The sequence below is a fragment of the Nicotiana tabacum genome, chromosome 5 (genome assembly GCF_000715075.1).
Source record: "Nicotiana tabacum cultivar K326 chromosome 5, ASM71507v2, whole genome shotgun sequence".
Classification (NCBI taxonomy): Eukaryota; Viridiplantae; Streptophyta; class Magnoliopsida; order Solanales; family Solanaceae; genus Nicotiana; species Nicotiana tabacum.
Window position 1 is genome coordinate 160,506,320 of NC_134084.1, and position 22,001 is coordinate 160,528,320.

A 22,001-nucleotide genomic window follows, 5' to 3' on the forward strand; every position below is an offset into this window, starting at 1 on the left:
AAAAGAAAAATCAAGGAATATAAAACCGTGGGAACTACGTTTGACCTGATTCCTCAAAGAGGATACGTAGGCGCCTCACGGCTCGGTCATAGTATGCATCATAGCAAATATAGGATGCATAATGTACATAGTATGCATCATAGCAAATATAGGATGCATAATGTACATAGTATGCATCATAGCAAATATAGGATGCATAATGTACATAGTGTGCACAATATAGCACAATGTGCGTAACGCACGTAACTCAACATAAGCATAAAAAATAAAATTCCCCAAGCAAGAAAACTGGGGCAGAGGTTATGTTTTAAGTCCCAACAAAGGTTAGATTCCAAAAGTTGTAGCACATCACCCTTCAAATTGTTTTCATTTTTGTAGCCTTTCTTCAATCCCACACCAAAACCAACGTCAACATCCAAAAGACCTCCCGATCAATGTTCGAGAGATGCCAAATCCGGAAAATAAGGCCGAGAATAATACACCAAGCCCCAGCAAAGAAGAGGATCGTAAGATTGGGAACGAATTGATTAATCAAAGGAATCTCCAGAAAAGAGGGTCGTATCTACAACACCCCGATTCCTCGAAAGAAATAAAATGAGAGAGTCTCATCGGTGAAAACCTTCGCAGGCACCGAGAGGCGATGTAAGATGAGGGATATAAAATGAGAGAGTCTTATTGGTGAAAACCTTCACAGGCACCATAAGGCGCCGGGAGATGAGAGAAAAGAGAGAGTCTCATTAGTGAAAACCCCTCGAAGGGCACTATGAGGCGACGAGACAGATCAGCGAAGCTACCACATTTGCAACAAGATGAACATCCATTTATCATCCCCAGCAAGTCAGACCGTCGGACAAATTGATTGATACAAATAGACTGGGTCGGGAATCTATGGTGCACGTCATGATCACGGGGACCAATTGTGTCCTCCAGATAAGTTCTTTGGATTGTCTCCTCCCACAAAAATATTGGTTCAGAAAGTTTTTCTTTTTTCCATATCTTTATTTCTTTTCCTAAAATGTGTCTTGAAAGGATTTTTCAAAGCTTACTACCAGAAACCAAAGGGGAATTCATCCAAATGCCGGATGATACAAACAGTCGTAAAGGCCGGTCCCAGGCAATGCAGGGATTGTGCCCGGAAATTTTGGAAGAAGTAAGCTCCAAAAGGGAGTGGTTTCGGGAGTTAGAAGCAGACCCCCACATCATGTGTTTAAAGAGAAAGAAGAAAAGGGGATAAATTGAAAACCGATCCCCAGCAGGCGAGAGACCCCCAACAGGCAACTTTGCCCGCCAACCAATTGTGGGGACAAAGAGCAAGAAAAGGGGAAGAAAGGAAGACCATCCGCCAGAAAGGCACCCTCTACCACCACGATAAAAACTAATTAAATCCTTCTGTCTGCTGCAGGAAAGCAAAGGATTGACGAGAACAGCAACGCCAAGGGAGTCACCAAGACCGGGGCAGAAAATTTTCGGCCGGTTGTCGAAAATTTTCTCGGAAGAACGAGGAAGCAATTTTAATACATTTAAGTTCTAGGTCGCCCACCAGTGTAATGCGGGAATACTTTTAAGTTCTAGGTCGCCCACCAGTATAATGCGGGAATACTTTTAAGTTCTAGGTCGCCCACCAGTATAATGCGGGAATACTTTTAAGTTCTAGGTCGCCCACCAGTATAATGCGGGAATACTTTTAAGTTCTAGGTCGCCCACCAGTATAATGCGGGAATACTTTTAAGTTCTAGGTCGCCCACCAGTATAATGCGGGAATACTTTTAAGTTCTAGGTCGCCCACCAGTATAATGCGGGAATACTTTTAAGTTCTAGGTCGCCCACCAGTATAATGCGGGAATACTTTTAAGTTCTAGGTCGCCCACCAGTATAATGCGGGAATACTTTTAAGTTCTAGGTCGCCCACCAGTATAATGCGGGAATACTTTTAAGTTCTAGGTCGCCCACCAGTATAATGCGGGAATACTTTTAAGTTCTAGGTCGCCCACCAGTATAATGCGGGAATACTTTTAAGTTCTAGGTCGCCCACCAGTATAATGCGGGAATACTTTTAAGTTCTAGGTCGCCCACCAGTATAATGCGGGAATACTTTTAAGTTCTAGGTCGCCCACCAGTATAATGCGGGAATACATTTAAGTTCTAGGTCGCCCACCAGTATAATGCGGGAATACTTTTAAGTTCTAGGTCGCCCACCAGTATAATGCGGGAATACTTTTAAGTTCTAGGTCGCCCACCAGTATAATGCGGGAATACATTTAAGTTCTAGGTCGCCCACCAGTATAATGCGGGAATACTTTTAAGTTCTAGGTCGCCCACTAGTATAATGCGGGAATACTTTTAAGTTCTAGGTCGCCCACCAGTATAATGCGGGAATACTTTTAAGTTCTAGGTCGCCCACCAGTATAATGCGGGAATACTTTTAAGTTCTAGGTCGCCCACCAGTATAATGCGGGAATACTTTTAAGTTCTAGGTCGCCCACCAGTATAATGCGGGAATACTTTTAAGTTCTAGGTCGCCCACCAGTATAATGCGGGAATACTTTTAAGTTCTAGGTCGCCCACCAGTATAATGCGGGAATACTTTTAAGTTCTAGGTCGCCCACCAGTATAATGCGGGAATACTTTTAAGTTCTAGGTCGCCCACCAGTATAATGCGGGAATACTTTTAAGTTCTAGGTCGCCCACCAGTATAATGCGGGAATACTTTTAAGTTCTAGGTCGCCCACCAGTATAATGCGGGAATACTTTTAAGTTCTAGGTCGCCCACCAGTATAATGCGGGAATACTCTTAAGTTCTAGGTCGCCCACCAGTATAATGCGGGAATACTTTTAAGTTCTAGATTTTGGAATCAGTCGCCCCACCTGAAGACGGAAGGGTACAACAGAGATCCCCAAACGGGAAACAATGAAATCCCCAGCACCAAGAAGCAGACAACTGCAGAGGCAAGCGCGCCATTCAAAAGGAAAAAGGAACAGTTTGGGAACGTTGTAGCATGCCTAGTATAACAATTCTGATGAAAAGCCATACCACTGAAGAAACCATTGGAAGATTTAAAGAAGAAAGCCGTATCCCCAGCAAATCAAGCAAAGTGATGAGAACTGACAGTCAGAAAAGGTGAAGGACCAGCATCATCTCCAAGTTCACAAAATAAAGGCGTCAGAGGAAAACGTTAGCCGACAAGAAAGCAAGGCAACAAGAACAAGTCGAAGATGGATGAGATCTCATACTCTAGCTTAACTTCTTGTTTTTCCTTTTAGAGCAATGTAACAGGGAGATCGGTTGAGCAGTAGCATCCTACAGCAGCATGCAACAGCGCACAACAGCAGCAAGTAATACAGTCGCACGGTAGTCCCAGCTACCAAAATTTCCCGAACTACATTGACCTGATTCCTGTTCAGCCCAGGATATGTAGGAAACCCCTGAAGCAAAGGTTCGGTCAAATCTTTTTCAAAAAATGCTTCCCACGGAGTATTCGGACGGGCAAAAATCGCTCGCTTTATCTTTGCGCGAAAACCCTTCGTGTCTTCGTGCAAAGAGGGGCAGCTGTAAGCACGTGATTTTTGCTTCACGGACAATCGCTCCAAAAGAAAATAAAAATAGTGGCAAAAGGCTTCGCTGTACAATTTTTCGATCTTTCCGTGACATGTGTTGTTAGTCGTTTGTGAGTCTGTCCATTTTGCATCTAGTCATTATCAAACAAAAATACAAAAAATATATGTGGCGTTAAAAGAAAATTCAAAAAAAAAAAAAAAAAGTATTCTATAAATATATGTGCATCGTCCGTTTTAAGGTTGTGATTTAACTTACTTGGTATGATAATTATGTTGAAACGCCATATTGTTATTTGTTTTAATTTCATTTGTTTTATTAGTTATTTTTATTTTTTTTATTATTTTTATTATTTTTCTTTAAATTGGAAAACAAAAGAAAGTTGAAATCAATTTGGGCCCAAAAATAAAACAAAAAAAGGCCCAAACCAACGATCTGACCCGGTCCAGACCAGGCCTGCCCAGGAACCTCCTGAAACGACGTCGTTTCAGGCAAATCAATCTGAGCCGTCCGTCCTAGCCGATCCAACGGCTCAGGACCTCTTTCAGCAACCCGTTTTCGAACCCGACCCAATAACCGGTCTGACCCAATCCCCCACTTAAACCAAACGACCTCGTTTAATTACCAAACGACCCCGTCCCATTTCTCAACATCAGATCTAAGCCGTTGAGATCATCTGATCTAACGGCTCAGATCCGATCAACCTCACCATATATAAACCTTCCCTTACACCCCACGCCCCCTATCCGAACCCCACCCCTCACTCGTCTCCTTCCCTGAACCCTGAAACCCCCAAACCCTAGCAGCCGCCCTAGTCTCCTTCGCCATTAAAGCCGGCGGCACGAACGCCGGTGACCACCCCCTGAACACCCTAAGACCCCCTCACTCCCCTGAACACGAATCCACTAACCACGAACCTCGAATCATCTCCTATCGTCTCGAATCTGGATTTGAAGATTCGAGACAAAACTCGATCTACACCAAACCACCCCATCTTCATACCAGACACCCCCCTGACCTTCCTAGTGACCAAACCAAACTTGGTTTGGTCCGAATCTACCCACAACTCCTAAAAATCCAGATCTGGAAATCCAGAACTGGAAACACATGCACCTGGGGAACCCGGCCAGTTTTGACATAGGTTTGAGGTCTAATAGACCTTAGTCAAGGTGTTCTCATGTGAGAACACCCTGACTAAAGTTTGTTCGGCCTCAAAAGTTCGAAGTCGAGTTTGATTTGGGTCTGTTTGGTTTAAACGTTTTGGTAAGTTTTCCGTTCTTTTGTTTTATTTCCAAATAAGTTGTCAGCATATCTCTTTGTGTTTGTTTGTTATTTTGTTATTTTTCATCCAGATTTCTTTCATCTCTGTTAAAGACCTTTTATTTGGTCGTTTGTCTTCTATTTGTATTCTGAATGTACTCTGTGATGAACCTGTTCGATTAGATTGGTCGTCAAATGAATAAACTTATATAGGTCCCCAGTTATTGAACATAGAATTGTCTGATGCCCTTTAGGTCCCTAAACGTATTGTTTATGTGAGCGATCGATTATTACCTGCTATAATTAGTATAGTCGACTCGATAAATGTCGTCGATTAGTTTTCTATAACTAATGAATCGAAGGAGTTAGGATTGTCACATAACTAATTAAACTCGGACACTGGCGGGATGACCTAGTAATGTTTGAAATGGTCTGTTGGCATTATAAAAATGACTAAAAGGGTTCAGTCTAGGCAGTCCTGAGCTCGAGCTTTCATCAGTGCAAAAAATGCCCTAATGCTGCAATAGGCAGGGGCAGTAATAATCAAGGTTGACAGGGGTAATCTGGGGTGCTAAAAAGAACAGAAGTAATTAGTTTAAGTGAGCTGACAAGTAGGGTACTAACTTAGGATTAAACTAATACCAATGGGGAACAAGACACAAGGGTATGGGGGCTCAAAATGAATAAACAAATGAGCCCATAATTCTGGATTAAACAAAAACCAGGCGTGGGGAATAAAGGTAGCTGACACCAAGCATGCTTAGGATGGGCTTAAAAGGTGTGGGCATTCTGCCAATTGGCAGGGCAGGCAGCTCAGCTGTACTGGTTCATTTGGCCTATAAATAGGCCATTTGATAACTTAAACAGGGCTGGACTTTTAGTCTTCAGAAAAAGAAAAAAAAGTGGAAGGGGCTGAAGTTTATGGGTCTGAGGCTGGACTTTTAGCTTTCAGAGAGAAAAAAAGGGCTGTAAAATTTTTAGTCCAAAGAGAGGTCTAGTGAGTTCAAAGAAAACTGAAAAAACACAAGTTAGCTTCCAATAAACACTGCAACCAAACACTGCCTGAAAAGTTGTATAAGAGTGCATATTGGTCAAGCTGTCTTGGCCAAGTTCTTGGTTTGCATTGTTTGAGCTGTTTCTGGTTATTCAATTGGTAGTGTTGCTGCATTGAATACTCTGTTGTTGCTGTTTGTTTCATCCTTCTTTTCTGGGTTCATTGGTTTGGTACTCGACTATTTGTTGGTCCTCTTTGTTCTGGGAAATATTGTTGGTTGTCGTGGGCTGTGGAAAACACTTGGATTGTTGATTTGTTGCTGTGTTGTTGCTGTGTATCTGCTGTTGCTGTGTTTACTACATACTGCCCAGCTGATCATTCCTTTCTTCTTTGTCCTCTATACCAGGTACACAACCAATGCACTGTCAAAAATGTAACTGGGAAATTTGAGCATGAATACAAATGAAAGTCCTGAAGAATGTCTTTTATACATAGATTGTTACATTAAATATTCATGTAATGTGTAGTAGTTTGCATTCTTGTTTCGATACTGAAGGTAGCCTGTGTGCCCAGTAGATGTCAATATGTGATGATTGAATGCTAGTTTGTATATGAAAGTTGATAGATAAAAGGGTCTCCAATGCAGTAGGTTGTATCTTAGGTTTTATATGGTTAGCATGTCCTTAAATACATAGAACTATCCATGTTAGTTAATTTCATGTCCTTTTGATAAACTGTCTCCTTACAATTGGCAAACCATTGCCTTAAAATAAACGGCGCAAGTCTGCACTCCTCAACCTCACGAAGGTCGAGCCCGAATCAAACGAACCCAGCAGGCTTTCATCAGAAAGGCATCGGCCCAGGTCCAGCCGACACTGTGTGGGCTGGGTTCGGGCCCACGATGCTCGATTAGCTGCCCATGGGCATGGCCATGTTTTCTTATTCTGCAAAGGCACTCAGAATTCCGTTATAATAACCTGCAAGCATGTAATTGAATAGGGTCATTTTTATTCTCAACTAGTAGAGACAAATGCGACAAGAAACGTAGTTGCTATAGGATCTCCTTTTAAAATAAAGACGAGATGAGCTTCGACAAACAAAAACGCACAAGATGCGGGGCCCTCGTTAAACGTATATTATCGAAGCATTTAGTTTCTAGGACGGGTCGTTTAGCAAATCTCACAACCCTTCCTAAATTAACAATACGTTAGACCCTTTAGGACGCGCCTTAGTAAATCTTACCTTCTTAAACTCGGGTGCACATTTATGTGACCCAAATCCAATTCTCAATGGCGTCGAAATGTGTTTCTAATCACGGGTACATTGATTGTGACGTGGTTCGAGATGCGTGTCCATGGCGTTGCAAATTCATTTTAAAATAAGAATGAGATGAGCCTCACCAAATAAAAATACAAATTGCGGGACCCTCAGTAAATATCTGCTTTAAAAATTGTTTAGACTTCAGGATGAACCGTTTAGTAAAATTCCACGGTCCTACCCAAAATAAATACGCTAGTCGCTTTAGGCACGCCTCTAATAATTTAATTTCCTTAAATTCGGGTGCACATTGATGTGACCCAAATCCAAATCTCAACGGAGTCAAAGTGTGTCGACGACCACGGGTACATTGATTGTAACGTGGTTCGAGATACATTTTATAACGTTGTAATTCTTGATAAAAATAATAGTAGTAAATGATAAAAGCGGTTGAAGGATAAAATTTGCACATAAGTTCATACTTGTATAAAATCAGATAATCAAGCCGAATATAACAATCGAGCGACCGTGCTAGAACCACGGAACTCGGGAATGCCTAACACCTTCTCCCGGGTTAACAGAATTCCTTATCCGGATTTCTGGTACGCAGACCATAATATAGAGTCATTCTTTTCCTCGATTCGGGATTAAAACTGGTGACTTGGGACACCCTAAATCTCCCAAGTGGCGACTCTGAAATAATTAAACCAATCCCGTTTCGATTGTCCTTTAATTGGAAAAAACTCCTGCGCCCTCGCGGGTGCGTAAAAAGGAGGTGTGACAATCATGATACAAACTTTTAAAATATTTTTATCAACCCATGATTTTAATAAGAATCATGCAAAACCATTTCAAATTGCATTAAGTCACGGAAATCACTTCCGGCTCTTTAGGCCTAAACATAAGAAAATAAATTTTTATCTTTTCAGTGGGAGTAATATACCATCACCGACACAAGAAAATCAACTAGATTATGTACCTAGCGGCAAGTATCATATACCCTACTTGCTCAGGTCGTCTCATCGTAGTGTTGTACATATCGACTCAGACATGCTATTAATAGTACCCTCTCAAGAAGTATACTCTGCCCTAGTCTAGACCGCGAGATGGCCATCTACGCCTATACCGGCACGTGTAGTTTCATGACGACGAATACGATATATCCAAAGTCAATCTCGGTAAACACAAGTAACTCCCAAAACATTTGATACCCTAAAATAGATTCATAGTAAATAGACTCAAAGTATCTATTTTATCAAACTATGACGTTTATTGTCAATCCAAACCTTTTGAACAAAAATAAATGAAATCCTTTCTCATTTCATATTAAGCAAAAATGAGATTTCAATCCTTAAAAATTTAATAAGTGGTACTTCAAAGTATATAGATTTTAGAAATATTATATTTCTCATTTTATAAAACAAAGGTAACAATAAAACTCAAATGTTTAATCCATTTATCATCAACATAAGTTCTTTAATAAAACTTATAACGTTAGTCTCAAGAGTCATTTACCAACCAATATTTAAAACACGATTTTTCAAAAAATAACATAACACTTCATATGCAATATAATATTTTAGTACATGGAGATATCTGCACCTGTCACACACACACACACACACACACACACACACACACACACACACACACACACACATATATATATATATATATATATATATATATATATATATATATATATATATATATATATATATATATATAACCCAAATCATGCTCTTAGAGAAAGTCCGTCAAGAAAAGTAAGTTTAATCAACTTACCTCAATTCAAGTTCCAAATTGACTAAAATGCTCAAACGTAGCCAAACAAGCTGATATCTACATAATGAACTCATATACGTCAAGGACATGTTACGGTAATACCAACTAAGTCAACTAAGTGTCCAACACTTAAGCCCAACTTCACAGGTCTAGTAAAAATTCATATTCTCAGACGTCGATACTTGAGTTGTTAACTCTAATTCTCTCATTTTGAGGTCAACAACAATATTCAATAATAAAGTGCTTACAAGCTTATAAAGAATAGTATTTAACTCATTTTTTTCCAAACCACCAGTATTCATCGTCTTCTTCACTTAGCTCAACATTGGTGAAGAATTATATATTTTAGGCCTTGTTCAATCCATGGAATACTTTAGAATTTTTAACTAAAGAACCGCCAAACAACTTAACAAAGTTCACAATTTTATTATTCACTATCTTCTTCTTTCAATAATCCTAACTCACAATACACATTTTCAAGACTCATATAATACTCCAAACAAGTATCCTTGCCTAAATCACAATCTCATCCACATACTTAATCCATAATTGTATGCAAGTATAGAGTAGAGAAATTACATCTTGAAGTCAAAATCCTAACTAGGGTTCACTTGGTGTTCTTGAAGATTTGGACCAATACCTATGGATTTCAATTCATGTAGATGTTAATACTAGCATTAATCAATGTTAATCCATCATAAAAATATCATGAAACTTACCTTTGAAGTGTATTTGGTTTGGGGAAGATCCACCTTCTCTCTAGAACCCAAGACTTAGCCAAAAATATCATCTCTTTCTCTCCCCAACCTCCCCTTATTTTATAGCACATGGGTCTGCGTGGGTGACTTCATGGGCCACGTAACTTGGCCATGCAGCTTGAGCCCTTTCTTCTCCTCTTCTCCTTCTTCTGAAATGGGTCATGTAGCCTGCGTGGGCCACATATCTTGGCCACGTGGGACTTCAGTGATTTTTCTAATCTTCTTTATTTGATTTTTCAAAGTTATTTCCTTAGGCACTTAACATAGGGACCTCCGCCCCTCATGACCTTCATATCCTGTGACGACCCGGCCAGTCGTCTCATGAGTTAACACTCTATTTTTCTCATTTATGCTTCTTATTTCTTTATCTATCGTTTCTATATGTGATCGGGTTGGTTGGCTCGGATTCGGAAAGGAATTGGTAAGGTTTGAGACACTTAGTCTCTTTTGAGGAAGCTTAAGTTGGAAAAGTTAACCGGATATTGACTTATGTGTTAGAGGGCTCGGATGTGAGTTCCTATGGTTCGGATAGCTTCGAGAGGTGAATTGGGACTTAGGGGCATGATCGGAATGTGTTTTTGAGGTCCAGAGTAGATTTAGGCTTGAATTGGCGAAATTGGATTTTTGGCGTTTTCCGGTTGATAGGTGAGATTTTGATATAGGGGTCAGAATGGAATTCCTAGAGTTGCATTAGTTCCACTGTGTCATTTGGGATGTGTGTGCAAAATTCAGGTCATTCGAGCGTGGTTTGGTTGGGTTTTTATCAAAAGCGTAATTTAGAAGATTTTGGAATTCTTAGGCTTGAATCCAATGCAAATTTGGTGTTTTGATGTTGTTTTTAGCGTTCCGAAGATTGGAACAAGTTCGAATAATGTTATGGGATATGTTGGTATGTTTGTTCGAGGTCCCGGGGGCCTCGGGTGAGTTTCGGGTGGTCAATCGGACCATTTCATGTTATTGAGAATTGCAGAGAAATTAGACCTTCGCGTTCGCGAAGGGTTAGCTGGTGAAGGCTGAGATTTTAGCCTTTGTGTTCGCGAGGAAGGCGCTGTGTTCGCGAAGGGCTGGGCTGAGGTGTATCGCGTTCGCAAGGTGGAGTCGCTTTCGCATAGAGGAACTTGAGCAGCTGGGGTGGAAGGTGTTTTGTTCATCGCGTTCGCGAGAGAGGGAGTGCATTCGCGAAGGGTTAAGCGGAGGAGCCATCACGTTCGTGAGTGGCTGGTCGCGATCGCGAAGAGGAATTTTTGGTCAAAGTTATTTTGTGCTTCGCGAACGCGAGGCGTTGACCTTGTTCGCGAAGAAGGAAATGAGGCCTGGGTAGAATGTTTAAATAGTCATCTTGTCCGCGATTATGGAGTTTATTTCCACCATTCTTGAGCGATTTTGGAGCTTTTTGAAGAGGATTTAAGAGGGATTCAAGGGGAGACACTTGGAGGTAAGATTCATGGACTTAATACTCGATTCTAATGTGAAATCTACCAAATTAATCATAGAAATTAAGCCTAAAATTAAAGAACTAGGGCTTGTAATTGGAGACCTAGAATTTGGGATTTGAGGGGTCATTTATGGTTGGATTTTGATGCTTTTGGTATGAATGAACTCGGGGAGTGATAAGGAGTCCATTGATGCAATTTTTATCGGAATCCGAGATGTGGGCCTGGGGGTCGTGTTTTTGTAATTTCGGGATTTAAGTTGTAAATTGATTATTTTCGCTTGAGATTCGTTCCCTTAGTATATTTTGACGCAGTGATTCTAATTTTTGGATAGATTCGATGCGAGTGGAGGCCGATTCGAGGGGCAAAGGCGTCGCGGGCTAGAGTTTGGATCGGATTTAGGTGAGTAATGATTGTAAATGATGTCCTAAGGGTATGGAACACCGGATTGCACATCGTTGTGCTATATTGAGGTGACGCACACGCTAGATGACGAGCGTGGGGCCATGCACTATTGGAGATTGTGACTTAGTCCGTCCCGAATGACTATTTTACCGCGTATTTGACTGAAAACTATTTGCTATCATCATATTTTGGGTTGAATGCCATATTTGGGCCTTGTGCCAAATATTTGAACCCGTAGGGGATTTTTATTGATATTTCCTCACTATTTTGACTTTATACTTGAACTCAGTCATGCTATATCCTACTATTTTCATAACTCGGCCATGTTTACTCTGCTTTAACACTTAAATAATATTTTGGGCTGAGCACCATATTTTACTGTTGCTCGAGTGGCTGTGGGATTCTGACTGAGTTAGGCCGAGGGCCTATATTGTAAGGAAACACCTGATTATGATTTTGAGGCCGAGGTCCTGAGATTTATACCCCACGAGATGGCTTGTTGATATGAGGCCGAGAGCCTAGTGATGACGCCACGAGATGGCTTGATATTGCGCTTGGGACGTAAGGGGCCCCTCCAGGAGTCTGCACACCCCCAGTGAGTGCGGGTACCTATTGTGATGTGAGATATAGCCCGAAGGGCTAGTATTGTTTCTGAGATATTACCCGAGGGGCGAATTATTGACATTGTGCTCGATGGGAGATCCTTTATGTGTTTATCTTTCCTATTTGTGTGTCATTTTCTTGATTAATTGTTAAAAAGGCATTTTATGAAGTTTTAAACTAAACCCAGTAATTTTACACATCTTTACTGCTTCACTGTTTTACTGGCTTTTACTACTTCCTTATAGCCTATAAGGTGCCTTACGTGATTTCTTGCTTTCAGTCTTTATTTATGATTATTACTCACTGAGTTGGAGTACTCACTTTACTCCCTGCACCCCGTATGGAGATTCAGGCGCATCAGGTCCCGCTAGTGAGTGTTAATCTTTCCAGCTCAGGCGGATTCAAAGATTCTCTAGGTAGCTGCCGACGTTCGCAGCCCAGAGCTTCTTCCTTTATCTTATCTTCCTCTGTTTTAGATTTGAATTACACTATGTAGACCTTTCTTATATCATCCGGATTGTAGATGCTCATGACTAGTGACACCCCGGTATCGGGCTGTGTTGGCTTTACTTCCGCATTGTACTATTCAATGTTTACTTTGGGATTATTTATTACGTTTTAGACTTAACTCTTATTGTTTAATTACTTAAACCTAAAATGGGAAAGTGTCGGATGGCCTTGTCTTCATGAGAGGCGTCATCACTACTGGGTTCGGGTTTAGGGTCATGACATATCCTAGTATTCCAATGGACTTGTTCCACTCGTACTAGCCTCGCGTTATATCTAAATTGTATTCCTTAAGCTTGAAATCAACCTGAATCATTTGCAAGAACTCATGGGGCTTTACACAATGACTATTGCACATGACCACAAAAGTTTATGTGATTCAGGGCCGAAAGCCCGAATTTATGAAGATCGCATGGACATTAACATACAAAAAATCAAAATTGTGTTGAATTCCTATTTTAGGCCCTAAACGCCAAAAAATAAAAAATAAAAAGCTCATGGAGAAGTAATGACTATTGTTCATTAGGTCATTTCTGATGGGCCAACAAATTTTACGTAATTCAAGGCCAGTTAATTCATAAAGATATCGTGGATATTAACACATGAAAAATCAAAAATCATGTTGAATTCTTATTTTATAGCCCTAAGATGCAAAAATATGAGGAACAATCATGGAGGAGCAATGAATATTACTTATTAGGTCGTTTCTGATAGGCCTACAAAATTTTAGGCAATTTAGGGTCGATCGCCCGAATTCATGAAGATAGAGTGGATATTATTAGCACACAAAAAATTGAAAATTTTGCTGATTCAAATTTTATTGTCCTAAAATACCAAAAAATGAGGAACTGTCATGGAGAAGCAATGACTATTATTCATTACGTCGTTTCTGATGGGTCCAAAAAAATTATAAGCGATTCGGGACTGGTCGCCCGAATTCATGAAGATGGCATGGACATTAGCACTCGAAAATCGTGCTGAATTCATGTTTATGGCCCTAAAACTCCAAAAACTGAAGAACGGTCATGGAGAAGCAATGACTATTGTTCATTAGGTTGTTCATGTCCTAATACACACAAAAAAGTGGATGTAATCAGAAATTCGTATTGCACGACCCAGAAATGCCTTAAAATGAACTTGAAAGTCATGATGAAGCAATGACTATTAGTCACTAGGCCGTTATCTATAGACCTACAAAATTTTAGGCCAATCGGAGTCCGTCAAATTTTTTTTACAGAATCAACATGTACTAATGCATACCAAAAAGTAAATATTTTTGTTACATGATCCTGAAGCACCATAAAATGATCCCGAAGGTCATGCAATACTCACTATGACCAACATCGTTTTAGCGTTTCGGGGTCATGAAACATGAATTAGTGTCCATTTTTTCATGTGTTTTATATACATGATACATTTTTTTGAATTTTGTGGACGAACTCCGATTGGTTTAAAAATTGATGGAACCATCGGATACGGTTGAGCAATACGCACCATGACTAAGGTTATTTTTTTATGTTTTTGGGTCATGACACATGCATTAACTGTTATGTTTATTTTTTCGTGTGTTTATTTATGTACATGATGATTTTTCTGAATTTAGTTGATAGATTTCAATTGGCCTAAAAATTGATGTAATCAAAGGATGCGGAATGTTCAAATTTTGTAAGAAGAAGAAACTCAACTTATCGATTCAAAAACGAAAATTCAAAATATCCAATCCGATAAATTCGAAACAGAATTTGAAAAATTCATTCAACTGAGCATATATGGATTGGATTTGGATTATAAATTTTTTATCCGAAAACCGAATATCCAATTCGAACGGCCCGAATGCCCCTTAAGTTTGGACCTTGGAATTTATTCCAATTTGGACCTTTAAATTTTTTCCCAAGAACAAACATCAATTTTCGAACTCTTTATCTATGACCACCCTATTCAGATTACCATCGCGAAATGTTATTGACTAGTAAGTTTATGTTGATTAATTTGATAGACGTGAAGCATTGATGCGCTTTCATTTAGGATTGAATGTACCTGCACACCAGCAAGGGGTGGTGGCGCAGTTGGCTAGCGCGTAGGTCTCATAGCTTCTGAGTTATCCTGAGGTCGAGAGTTCGAGCCTCTCTCACCCCATAGCATATTTTTCTAATACAGAAGGGAGAGGGAGAGGGAGACGAGAACGTATTATGATGTTTAAAATGAACTCATGCAAAGCTTATACAGAATACTATTTGTAAATGATAAGCTAAAGGAAGCTAGTACATAAATACATCTAAGTCTCATAACAATTTCTTGGACATTCTTAGTTAACGAAACTGGTTGAAATTTTGACAATTTTCTGTTTTCCCATGAAAAGTATTAACTGCCTTGACATGATTACCGGAAGAGGATGCACCTGGCAGGTGAACCATCTCCATGATTCAGCCTCAGAGGTAGGCAGTGAATTGTGTAAACTCCTGGGACAGCATCATCAAGCTTGAGGCCTTCCACCGGAATTATATCCTGATGCATATTAAAGAATCCTTAACAGTTAGTAACTAAGTAAAAGCATAAACAAAACCAAGAGTGTTAGAAGAAAGTATTGAAAGAAAGCTTTGAAGCGGGAAAAATCAGTCCTTCAAGAAATATTGCTTGTATAGCATCTAGGGGAATACAAACAAGTTTCTTCAAGGTTCCATTTTCCTTGAAGAAACATTGCTTGTCTAGGCTTTTAGGGGAATACAAACAAGTTTCTGCGAGATAACAGATATTGCAAACTTAGCCACCTCTCGGGAAAATCCTGAAAAGTTGAATTTATAGAAGTGAAACCAGGTCTTTCTGAACACAACAACAACAATAAACCCAGTGTAAGGTTTGGGGAGGGTAGTGTGTACATTCAGATCTATTCTAAATACACATATTATTTCATTAACAGACGTTTGCTTTATTAAAAAAATATTAACTATTGTTCTAAATTACTTGGAGAGCTTTACTCATAAAAGCCTTCAAAAGGCCTTTCGGCCACTAATGTGGGACTTCTCACTTTATATTACAAACTACAAAAAAAGAGGACTCTATTAATAATTCTAAGAGAAAGAAGAACACTTGCTGCTCAAGACAATGGAGTGCCACATGGTTGAGAAGCGAAAAGGATTAGCAAGTGAAATTTGTAGATATTATGCAGCTGGTAGTAAACAAGAAACTTAAAATACTATTCTTCAACAAAGGGGTTTTCAATCTTACAGGTAAACCGAAATGAGCAAATGGATGTTATACTTACTTTAGGAGCCAGAAGAAGTTGATGAACTTTAGTGAGCTGATCCTTGGGATTAATTGCGACAGACAAGTAATCAACACCAACCAGTTTGATGTCAGTATTCTGGACCAGATACTCTGCTCCATCTGAGGTGAATGCTGTATAGGAGGAATCAAATTCTTTCTTGTACATCAACCTCCTGTTTACATTCAAAATATATATACACATTCAACACAACACGGGATGAAAAAATGAAAGAACTAACTTGTTGGGCATTTTAGCAGGGTTGGACCAAAGAAATACCTCCAATATGAACAAAGGAATAAGTACCTGTCGGTGTTTAATGTTCGAAAAAGAACACGTTTTACTCCTCGGGGTATGTTCAATGACCTCATCACTTCAGCTGATTAACAAGAAAACAAGCAAAACTCTTAGGTTTCGTCCCATTGAGACCAAAATATTGTGCAAGGAGAGAAAAAGCTTACTGCTTGGTTCCAAACTATAGCGTATGGGGTAGAACAAGAGATGATCTATTCTCTGTTTTGTTTGGTTTTTCTTTTCAGAAAGACTCAACTAGTAAGAATTTTGGCAATGCGTATGAAAAAGAATGTCAGTAGGCCTTTAAATTACTTTTTGGCTAGATAGTCAGCGAACAAAATGACTTAGTGTAGTTTTAGCCATCCCATTTACTCAAGTACATTAAGACATCTCTATACCAACATCTCTTAAAGGGTGTATTGTGGGCCGGGCCCATCCCGGGACCGCTAGCAAACGGTCTGAAATTTAAAAAGTAGGCGTTGGCCTGCAATTTTAGCCGTTTAGCTTTTTAAAAAATAGTCATTTGGCCCCCAAACTTTTTATAATTATACTTTTTCCTTATTCTCAACTATAAATACTCCCTCATTCTTTCATTTTTACTCACAAATTCATCAATCTCTCTCATTTCTCAAACTCAAATTGAAGTATTCAAGTTTTCACTCATCTTTCATTTCTCAAACTCAAATTCTTAATTCAAGTTAAATCATGCCCGGTAATTCTAGATTGCACCCATTTGTTTTGGAACACTTTAATGTGGTAGAAGAAAATGAAGAAGTTTACATAATAAAGTGCAAGAACTGTGGTCGAGTCTACACTCGTCGTCCAAAGGAGCAGGCAATTTAAGGAGGCATATAAAGAATTGTCTTGCGCGTTCTCCAGACATTCGTATTTAAGATTTTAAGTTGATTTGAGACAATTTGTGTTATTTTAAAATTATTAGACGTATTATGCTTAATGTTTTAGTTTGTTAGATTAATTTGAAGTATTATGTTGAAGGCATTGAACTTTAATTTGAAGTATTAAATGTAAACTTTAATTTGCAGCTTTGATACCGAGTTCATATATATATATATATATATAGAGAGCTAATGTATACAATCTTATATAAGACAATATACTATATACGACAATATACTAACTACTAAGTGTATAGTATATAAGCTATATTCGAATTTCGATATAACATTAGCTATATTAAGACGTATATATATATAATTTAACAAAATTGTCTCAAATCAACTTAAAAGAATAAATTGTGTGTTGTCTTGTCGGTCTGAACAGCTGACCGACTGCGAAAAAACTCAATCTCTCTTATTTCTCAAATCAAATTGAAGTATTCAAGTCTTCACTCATCACTCATTTCTTAATTCTTAAGTCTTCAAGTTTTTCTTTACGTTTTAACAAATGTCTGAACCCCTTTATGTGCCAAGGTGCGAGTGCGGCAAAAAATGCATGATGCAAGACTGTTGGGATGATGGTGAAGCTGGACGCCGCTACTGGGCGTGTATGAACAAGTTTTATAGGGTTCTCGACGAACCTGTTTGCAATTTTGAGGTATGGATTGATGAACTCTGTTAGCAGGAATACTACAAAAAAAAGTTGCAGTATTTTCATTGTTTGTGTTTGAAGCAGTGGGAAAGAGAGCGACAATACAAACGAGAAGTTGCGGAGTTGAAGGAGAAACTCAAAGAGGTGGAAGAAGAAAAAAATAAGCTGGAAGACAAATTTAAGTGGTTGGAGCAGAGAATACTAGGTGGTCGTGATTAGGGCGGTGCACGGATCGGATCAGATCGGATTTAGCACATTTCGGATTCGAATTTCGAATTTCGGATTCTAGAAAATGCAATCCGAATTATATCAGATTGGATTGGATTTTAAAGTTTGGATTGGATCGGATTTCAGATCGTATTATTATGCCTCAAAGTTAAACTAATATGTATATTTTCTTTGTAAAAGAAGCAATACATTAAGAAAAATTCATGTTTATGCAATTATGAGAGTACTATGGTGCCAATATAGCTAAATTTAGCAATTGTAAAAGTAATAACTTGGAGGTTGATGTAAAGGAAGTACTGACTATCTGAAATTAAAGTGTAGTAATATACATGCCCTAATAATTTCGGATTTCGGATTTCGGATCGGATTAAAATATACCAATCTGAATCCGATCCGAAATCCGAAATTTTAAAAACACAATCCAAAATCCGATCCAATCCGAAATTGAATGGATCGGTTCGGATTTCGGATATCCGATCCGAATAAACAGCCCTAGTCGTGATTAAACAATGACATGTACGTGTTGAGCCTAGTAGTGTATCTTTATGTTTTCCCTGTCATGTGTTTTCATTAGTTATACTGAATTTAAGTTATGTTAAGTTTCTATACTTGTGTTGTACTGTTAAAATAAAGAAGAAACGGGCCTTGACTATTTTTTTTAAAATTTTTTTATCTAAGACAATTTCTTATAAATTATATAGCTTATATATATATAATTTACAAGAAATTGCTTTAGATAAAAAAATTCAAAAAATAAATAGTCCGGAACACTTAGGCTCGTGGGCCCGGCCAATTTAGCCCGGGACCATGTGGGCTTAGGCCCGTAGTGGGCCGGTTCCACCCTTCAGAACCGCTAAGCCTGGGACCGCCAGAGACCGGGACCGTTTGGCCCGGCCCATTTAGCCCATTTAGGCTCGGGCCCAGCCCACAATACAGCCTTAGCATCCCTATATAACAACACCTCACTATAAAAGTCAAACTTGTTCGGAACCAATTTTTAAGTTATGTTAAAATATATGTTCTATATAATAGAACTTCACTATAACATCCAAAAATATTCAGAACAAACGAGGTTGTTATAGAGAGGTTTAATTGTACGAGTAATAATATAAACCATTTCAATTGAGTAAATTTCTTCATACCATTATACTTTTGAGGCCAAATTATTTTGTCTCGTCAACTTACTAACCTCGGAGGGTTTATCGGAAATAACCCCTCTACTTTCAAGGTATGGGTAAGGTGTGCGTACACGCTACCCTCCCTATAACTCCCTTGTGGGATTATACTGGGTTTATTGTTAACTTACTAACCTACTGCATCAGTGGCGGATCTAGAGTGTTGTTACTGGTTTCATGGGCGGCTCAAGTATATGTGGAGCCTAAAGCCAAAGGTTAATATGAGGCCTAAATATTTAAAAGAAAGTTATAAGATATGTTTTTATTTTGAAGTTTATTCTTTTAGCTTTTTGAGATACAAAGTTGTTAATTTTATAATCGATTTTCTCTAATAATTCCTTTTCATTTGATAATATAGCCAACTCATTTAATCTTTTTTGAGACATTGCTGATATTAGATAAAATTTTATCTACCAATAGAAATATAGAACTATTAGAAGCTTAAAAGTATTGTTGAACACTTGAGTAATGAAATCTTGGATAACGAAGGTGAATAAGAATATTTAAGAGAAAGATAGAAAATATGTAAGAGTTTCTAAAATATGAAGAGATTTGAAAAAAGAAAGATGACTTGGACAAATTAAATAGGAAAGAGTAATATTTTTACACGCTATCTAATGAAGGAGTAAGAAGTGAAAAATTGAAACCTTGGGAAAACTATTCATTTACCCATTTTTAAGTAAGCCAAATTATTACCTTATTTATATATCAAAATAGCTTTCTTTTCTTTTATATTAAAAACTCTATTTTTGTATTAAAAGTATTTATATTTTTAAATACCTATAAATTATTATTTATAAAAAAAATGGGCCCCCCAAAATATGGGCTACTCATAGCAGTAGAGCAGGCCCTGGCTGGGTTTCTGAGAACCCAGTAACTTTTGCATAGACGTTGTATTTTCTATTAAGAAATCCACTAAATATTTATAAATATCTAAATGTGAACCCGGTTATTATTATATATTAATTGAGATTAAGGTAGAAACCCGTAAACTTCAAATCTTAGATTCGTCTCTCTACTACATTAAGCACTACAATCTAAAACTAACACGGGTCCCAAAGAAATACAAGTTGTAAGGCAACTAAAGTTAAAAAGATAGATTAAAGTGATTAAATTTTGTATATTAGAAAGAAAGCTGTTTTCCATAAAACAGCTGAAAAACGAAAAACAGAAGAAAATGCCCTTCAACAACGAAAAATTGCCAATTTTTTCAAAACCAAATCCAAACAAAAATTATTTTTCAGAAATCAAAATTAAACCGATACATATGCTTACTGTTTAACAAAAGACCATACCTGTAATATTCTTGTTCCGTGGAGTTTCCACTACAAGAACAGGACCTAAATTTACAAAACTAAAGTTATCCCAAAATTCTGAAACAGATGATTTTCAGTTTTATAGAAAAGAATAAAGAGATGGGCAAAAGCATTACCATTTAAGGTTCGGAGATCAAGCGAAACGACATCGTAACCGAGCTCGAAAAGAGTGTCATTGAAATGTCCAGGAGCATCAACGTGTGTACCAGAATGAGTAGAAAGGTTGAAGACTGAATCATTTGAGAGATCACCCAATTTGATACTTGTCTGAAGTCTTATGAAGTTGCCTAACCCATTTTTTGAACCGAAAGCTGGCAAATCAGGAACATATTTATGGGAAATGTCAATTACTTTCTTTTGCCTGTAATTTCTCTCTTCTCTCGTGATTTTTTGGAAATCAGAAGTGCTTACTGCCCCGGCGGCGCTGACGACGGAGACAAGTGTCACTACGGCGGCGAGCGACAGCAGGAGGGCGAACAGTGTGTGACTGGTCATGGTGATGATGGGGTTTTTTCTTTTTTTTTGAATATGAAGAAGAGAGGACTGAAGAGACAGAGGTGATGAAATAGTTGTATGCAGAATAGTGACTTGTAGTTTTGACATTTCAAAGCAGATACATTCAACTATGCTAAAGTCTTTGGACAAATAAATGCAGTTGAATTGGGCAAAACAATTATTGAAATTGGACAAAAAGTTGTTGTGGAATGTCCTACTTTTCTAAGAAAAAGAAAAGTCTCTGAAGGTGGACAATTTAGTATGCGCACCAAATGAGCCATTAGAATTTAGCTGAAGAACGTTTGTGATTCATACATTGATCATATCAAATTCCCCTGGTATAAATGTGAAAAAATTTGGGCCAAATGACTGTAAAGTCCTTGGGCTTCTAATATCTGATAAAACATAAAAGTTTGACAGAAAAATCCAATGCTGAATTAACCCCCCACCCCCAAAAAAAATAAAAGCCCATAAAGATTGTCAAGTGGGATTTTTGCCTTCTTTTAAAATATTTGAAACTTATTTATCAAAATTGTTCTAGTTTTGTATATTACCCGTTTTAAATAAGGATTACTTACAAATTATATACAATCTATTATTAATGTCTTAAATTAGGGGATTCAGTTACATTTTTTTCTCTCCTCTTCTCTTTCCCTATTCTCTGCCGTCTCTGTCCATACACAATCCATTATTAATGCCTTAAATTAGGGGATTCAGTTACACTTTTTTTCTTTTTTTCTCTCGTATCCTCTCCTTTTTTTCCTTTTTTTTGCTCATCTATGCTCTTCAGATCTATACAATCTGCTCTTACAAAACCCACTTCCCTCCGTCACTCTATTTTTCTAACTATTTCAGATTTCTTTAAAGATACATAGAGTATTTTTGTGGGACAAAACAAAGAAAGAAATCGTGTTTTTTTAGCTATAAATTTCAAAGTAAAATGGAACTACTGTTAGTAGAAGTAGTAGAAATTTGGGGCAACGCCATGTCTGAAAGTACTAACTGTCACTGCTGTTTGCTTGAGATTTACAGGCAGGAAGACTACTATTTATGTCGTGTTTTTCTATTTTGTTTTTCTTTTCTTTTCTTTTTGTCAAAATGATTTTGTCTTTTTCTATAACCAATGTT

General features: G+C 38.1%; 1 protein-coding gene and 1 non-coding gene across 2 annotated transcripts; one reads left to right on the plus strand and one right to left on the minus strand.

Moving 5' to 3' along the window:
* The first annotated feature begins 14,606 nt into the window (after window positions 1–14,606).
* TRNAM-CAU (transfer RNA methionine (anticodon CAU)) lies at window positions 14,607–14,691 on the plus strand. Its single transcript is given in 2 exon segments — window positions 14,607–14,644; window positions 14,656–14,691. It is a non-coding gene; the product is annotated as a tRNA-Met (tRNA).
* An 88-nt stretch (window positions 14,692–14,779) lies between these two features.
* LOC107817718 (cyclase-like protein 1) lies at window positions 14,780–21,182 on the minus strand. Its single transcript, XM_075254266.1, has 5 exons — window positions 20,495–21,182; window positions 20,358–20,402; window positions 16,124–16,196; window positions 15,818–15,992; window positions 14,780–15,060 (listed from the first exon to the last, which is right to left on the minus strand). The coding sequence occupies exons 1-5, from the start codon at window positions 20,979–20,981 to the stop codon at window positions 14,935–14,937; spliced, it is 906 nt and encodes a 301-aa protein (XP_075110367.1). The 5' UTR covers window positions 20,982–21,182; the 3' UTR covers window positions 14,780–14,934.
* Between the last annotated feature and the right edge of the window lie 819 nt (window positions 21,183–22,001).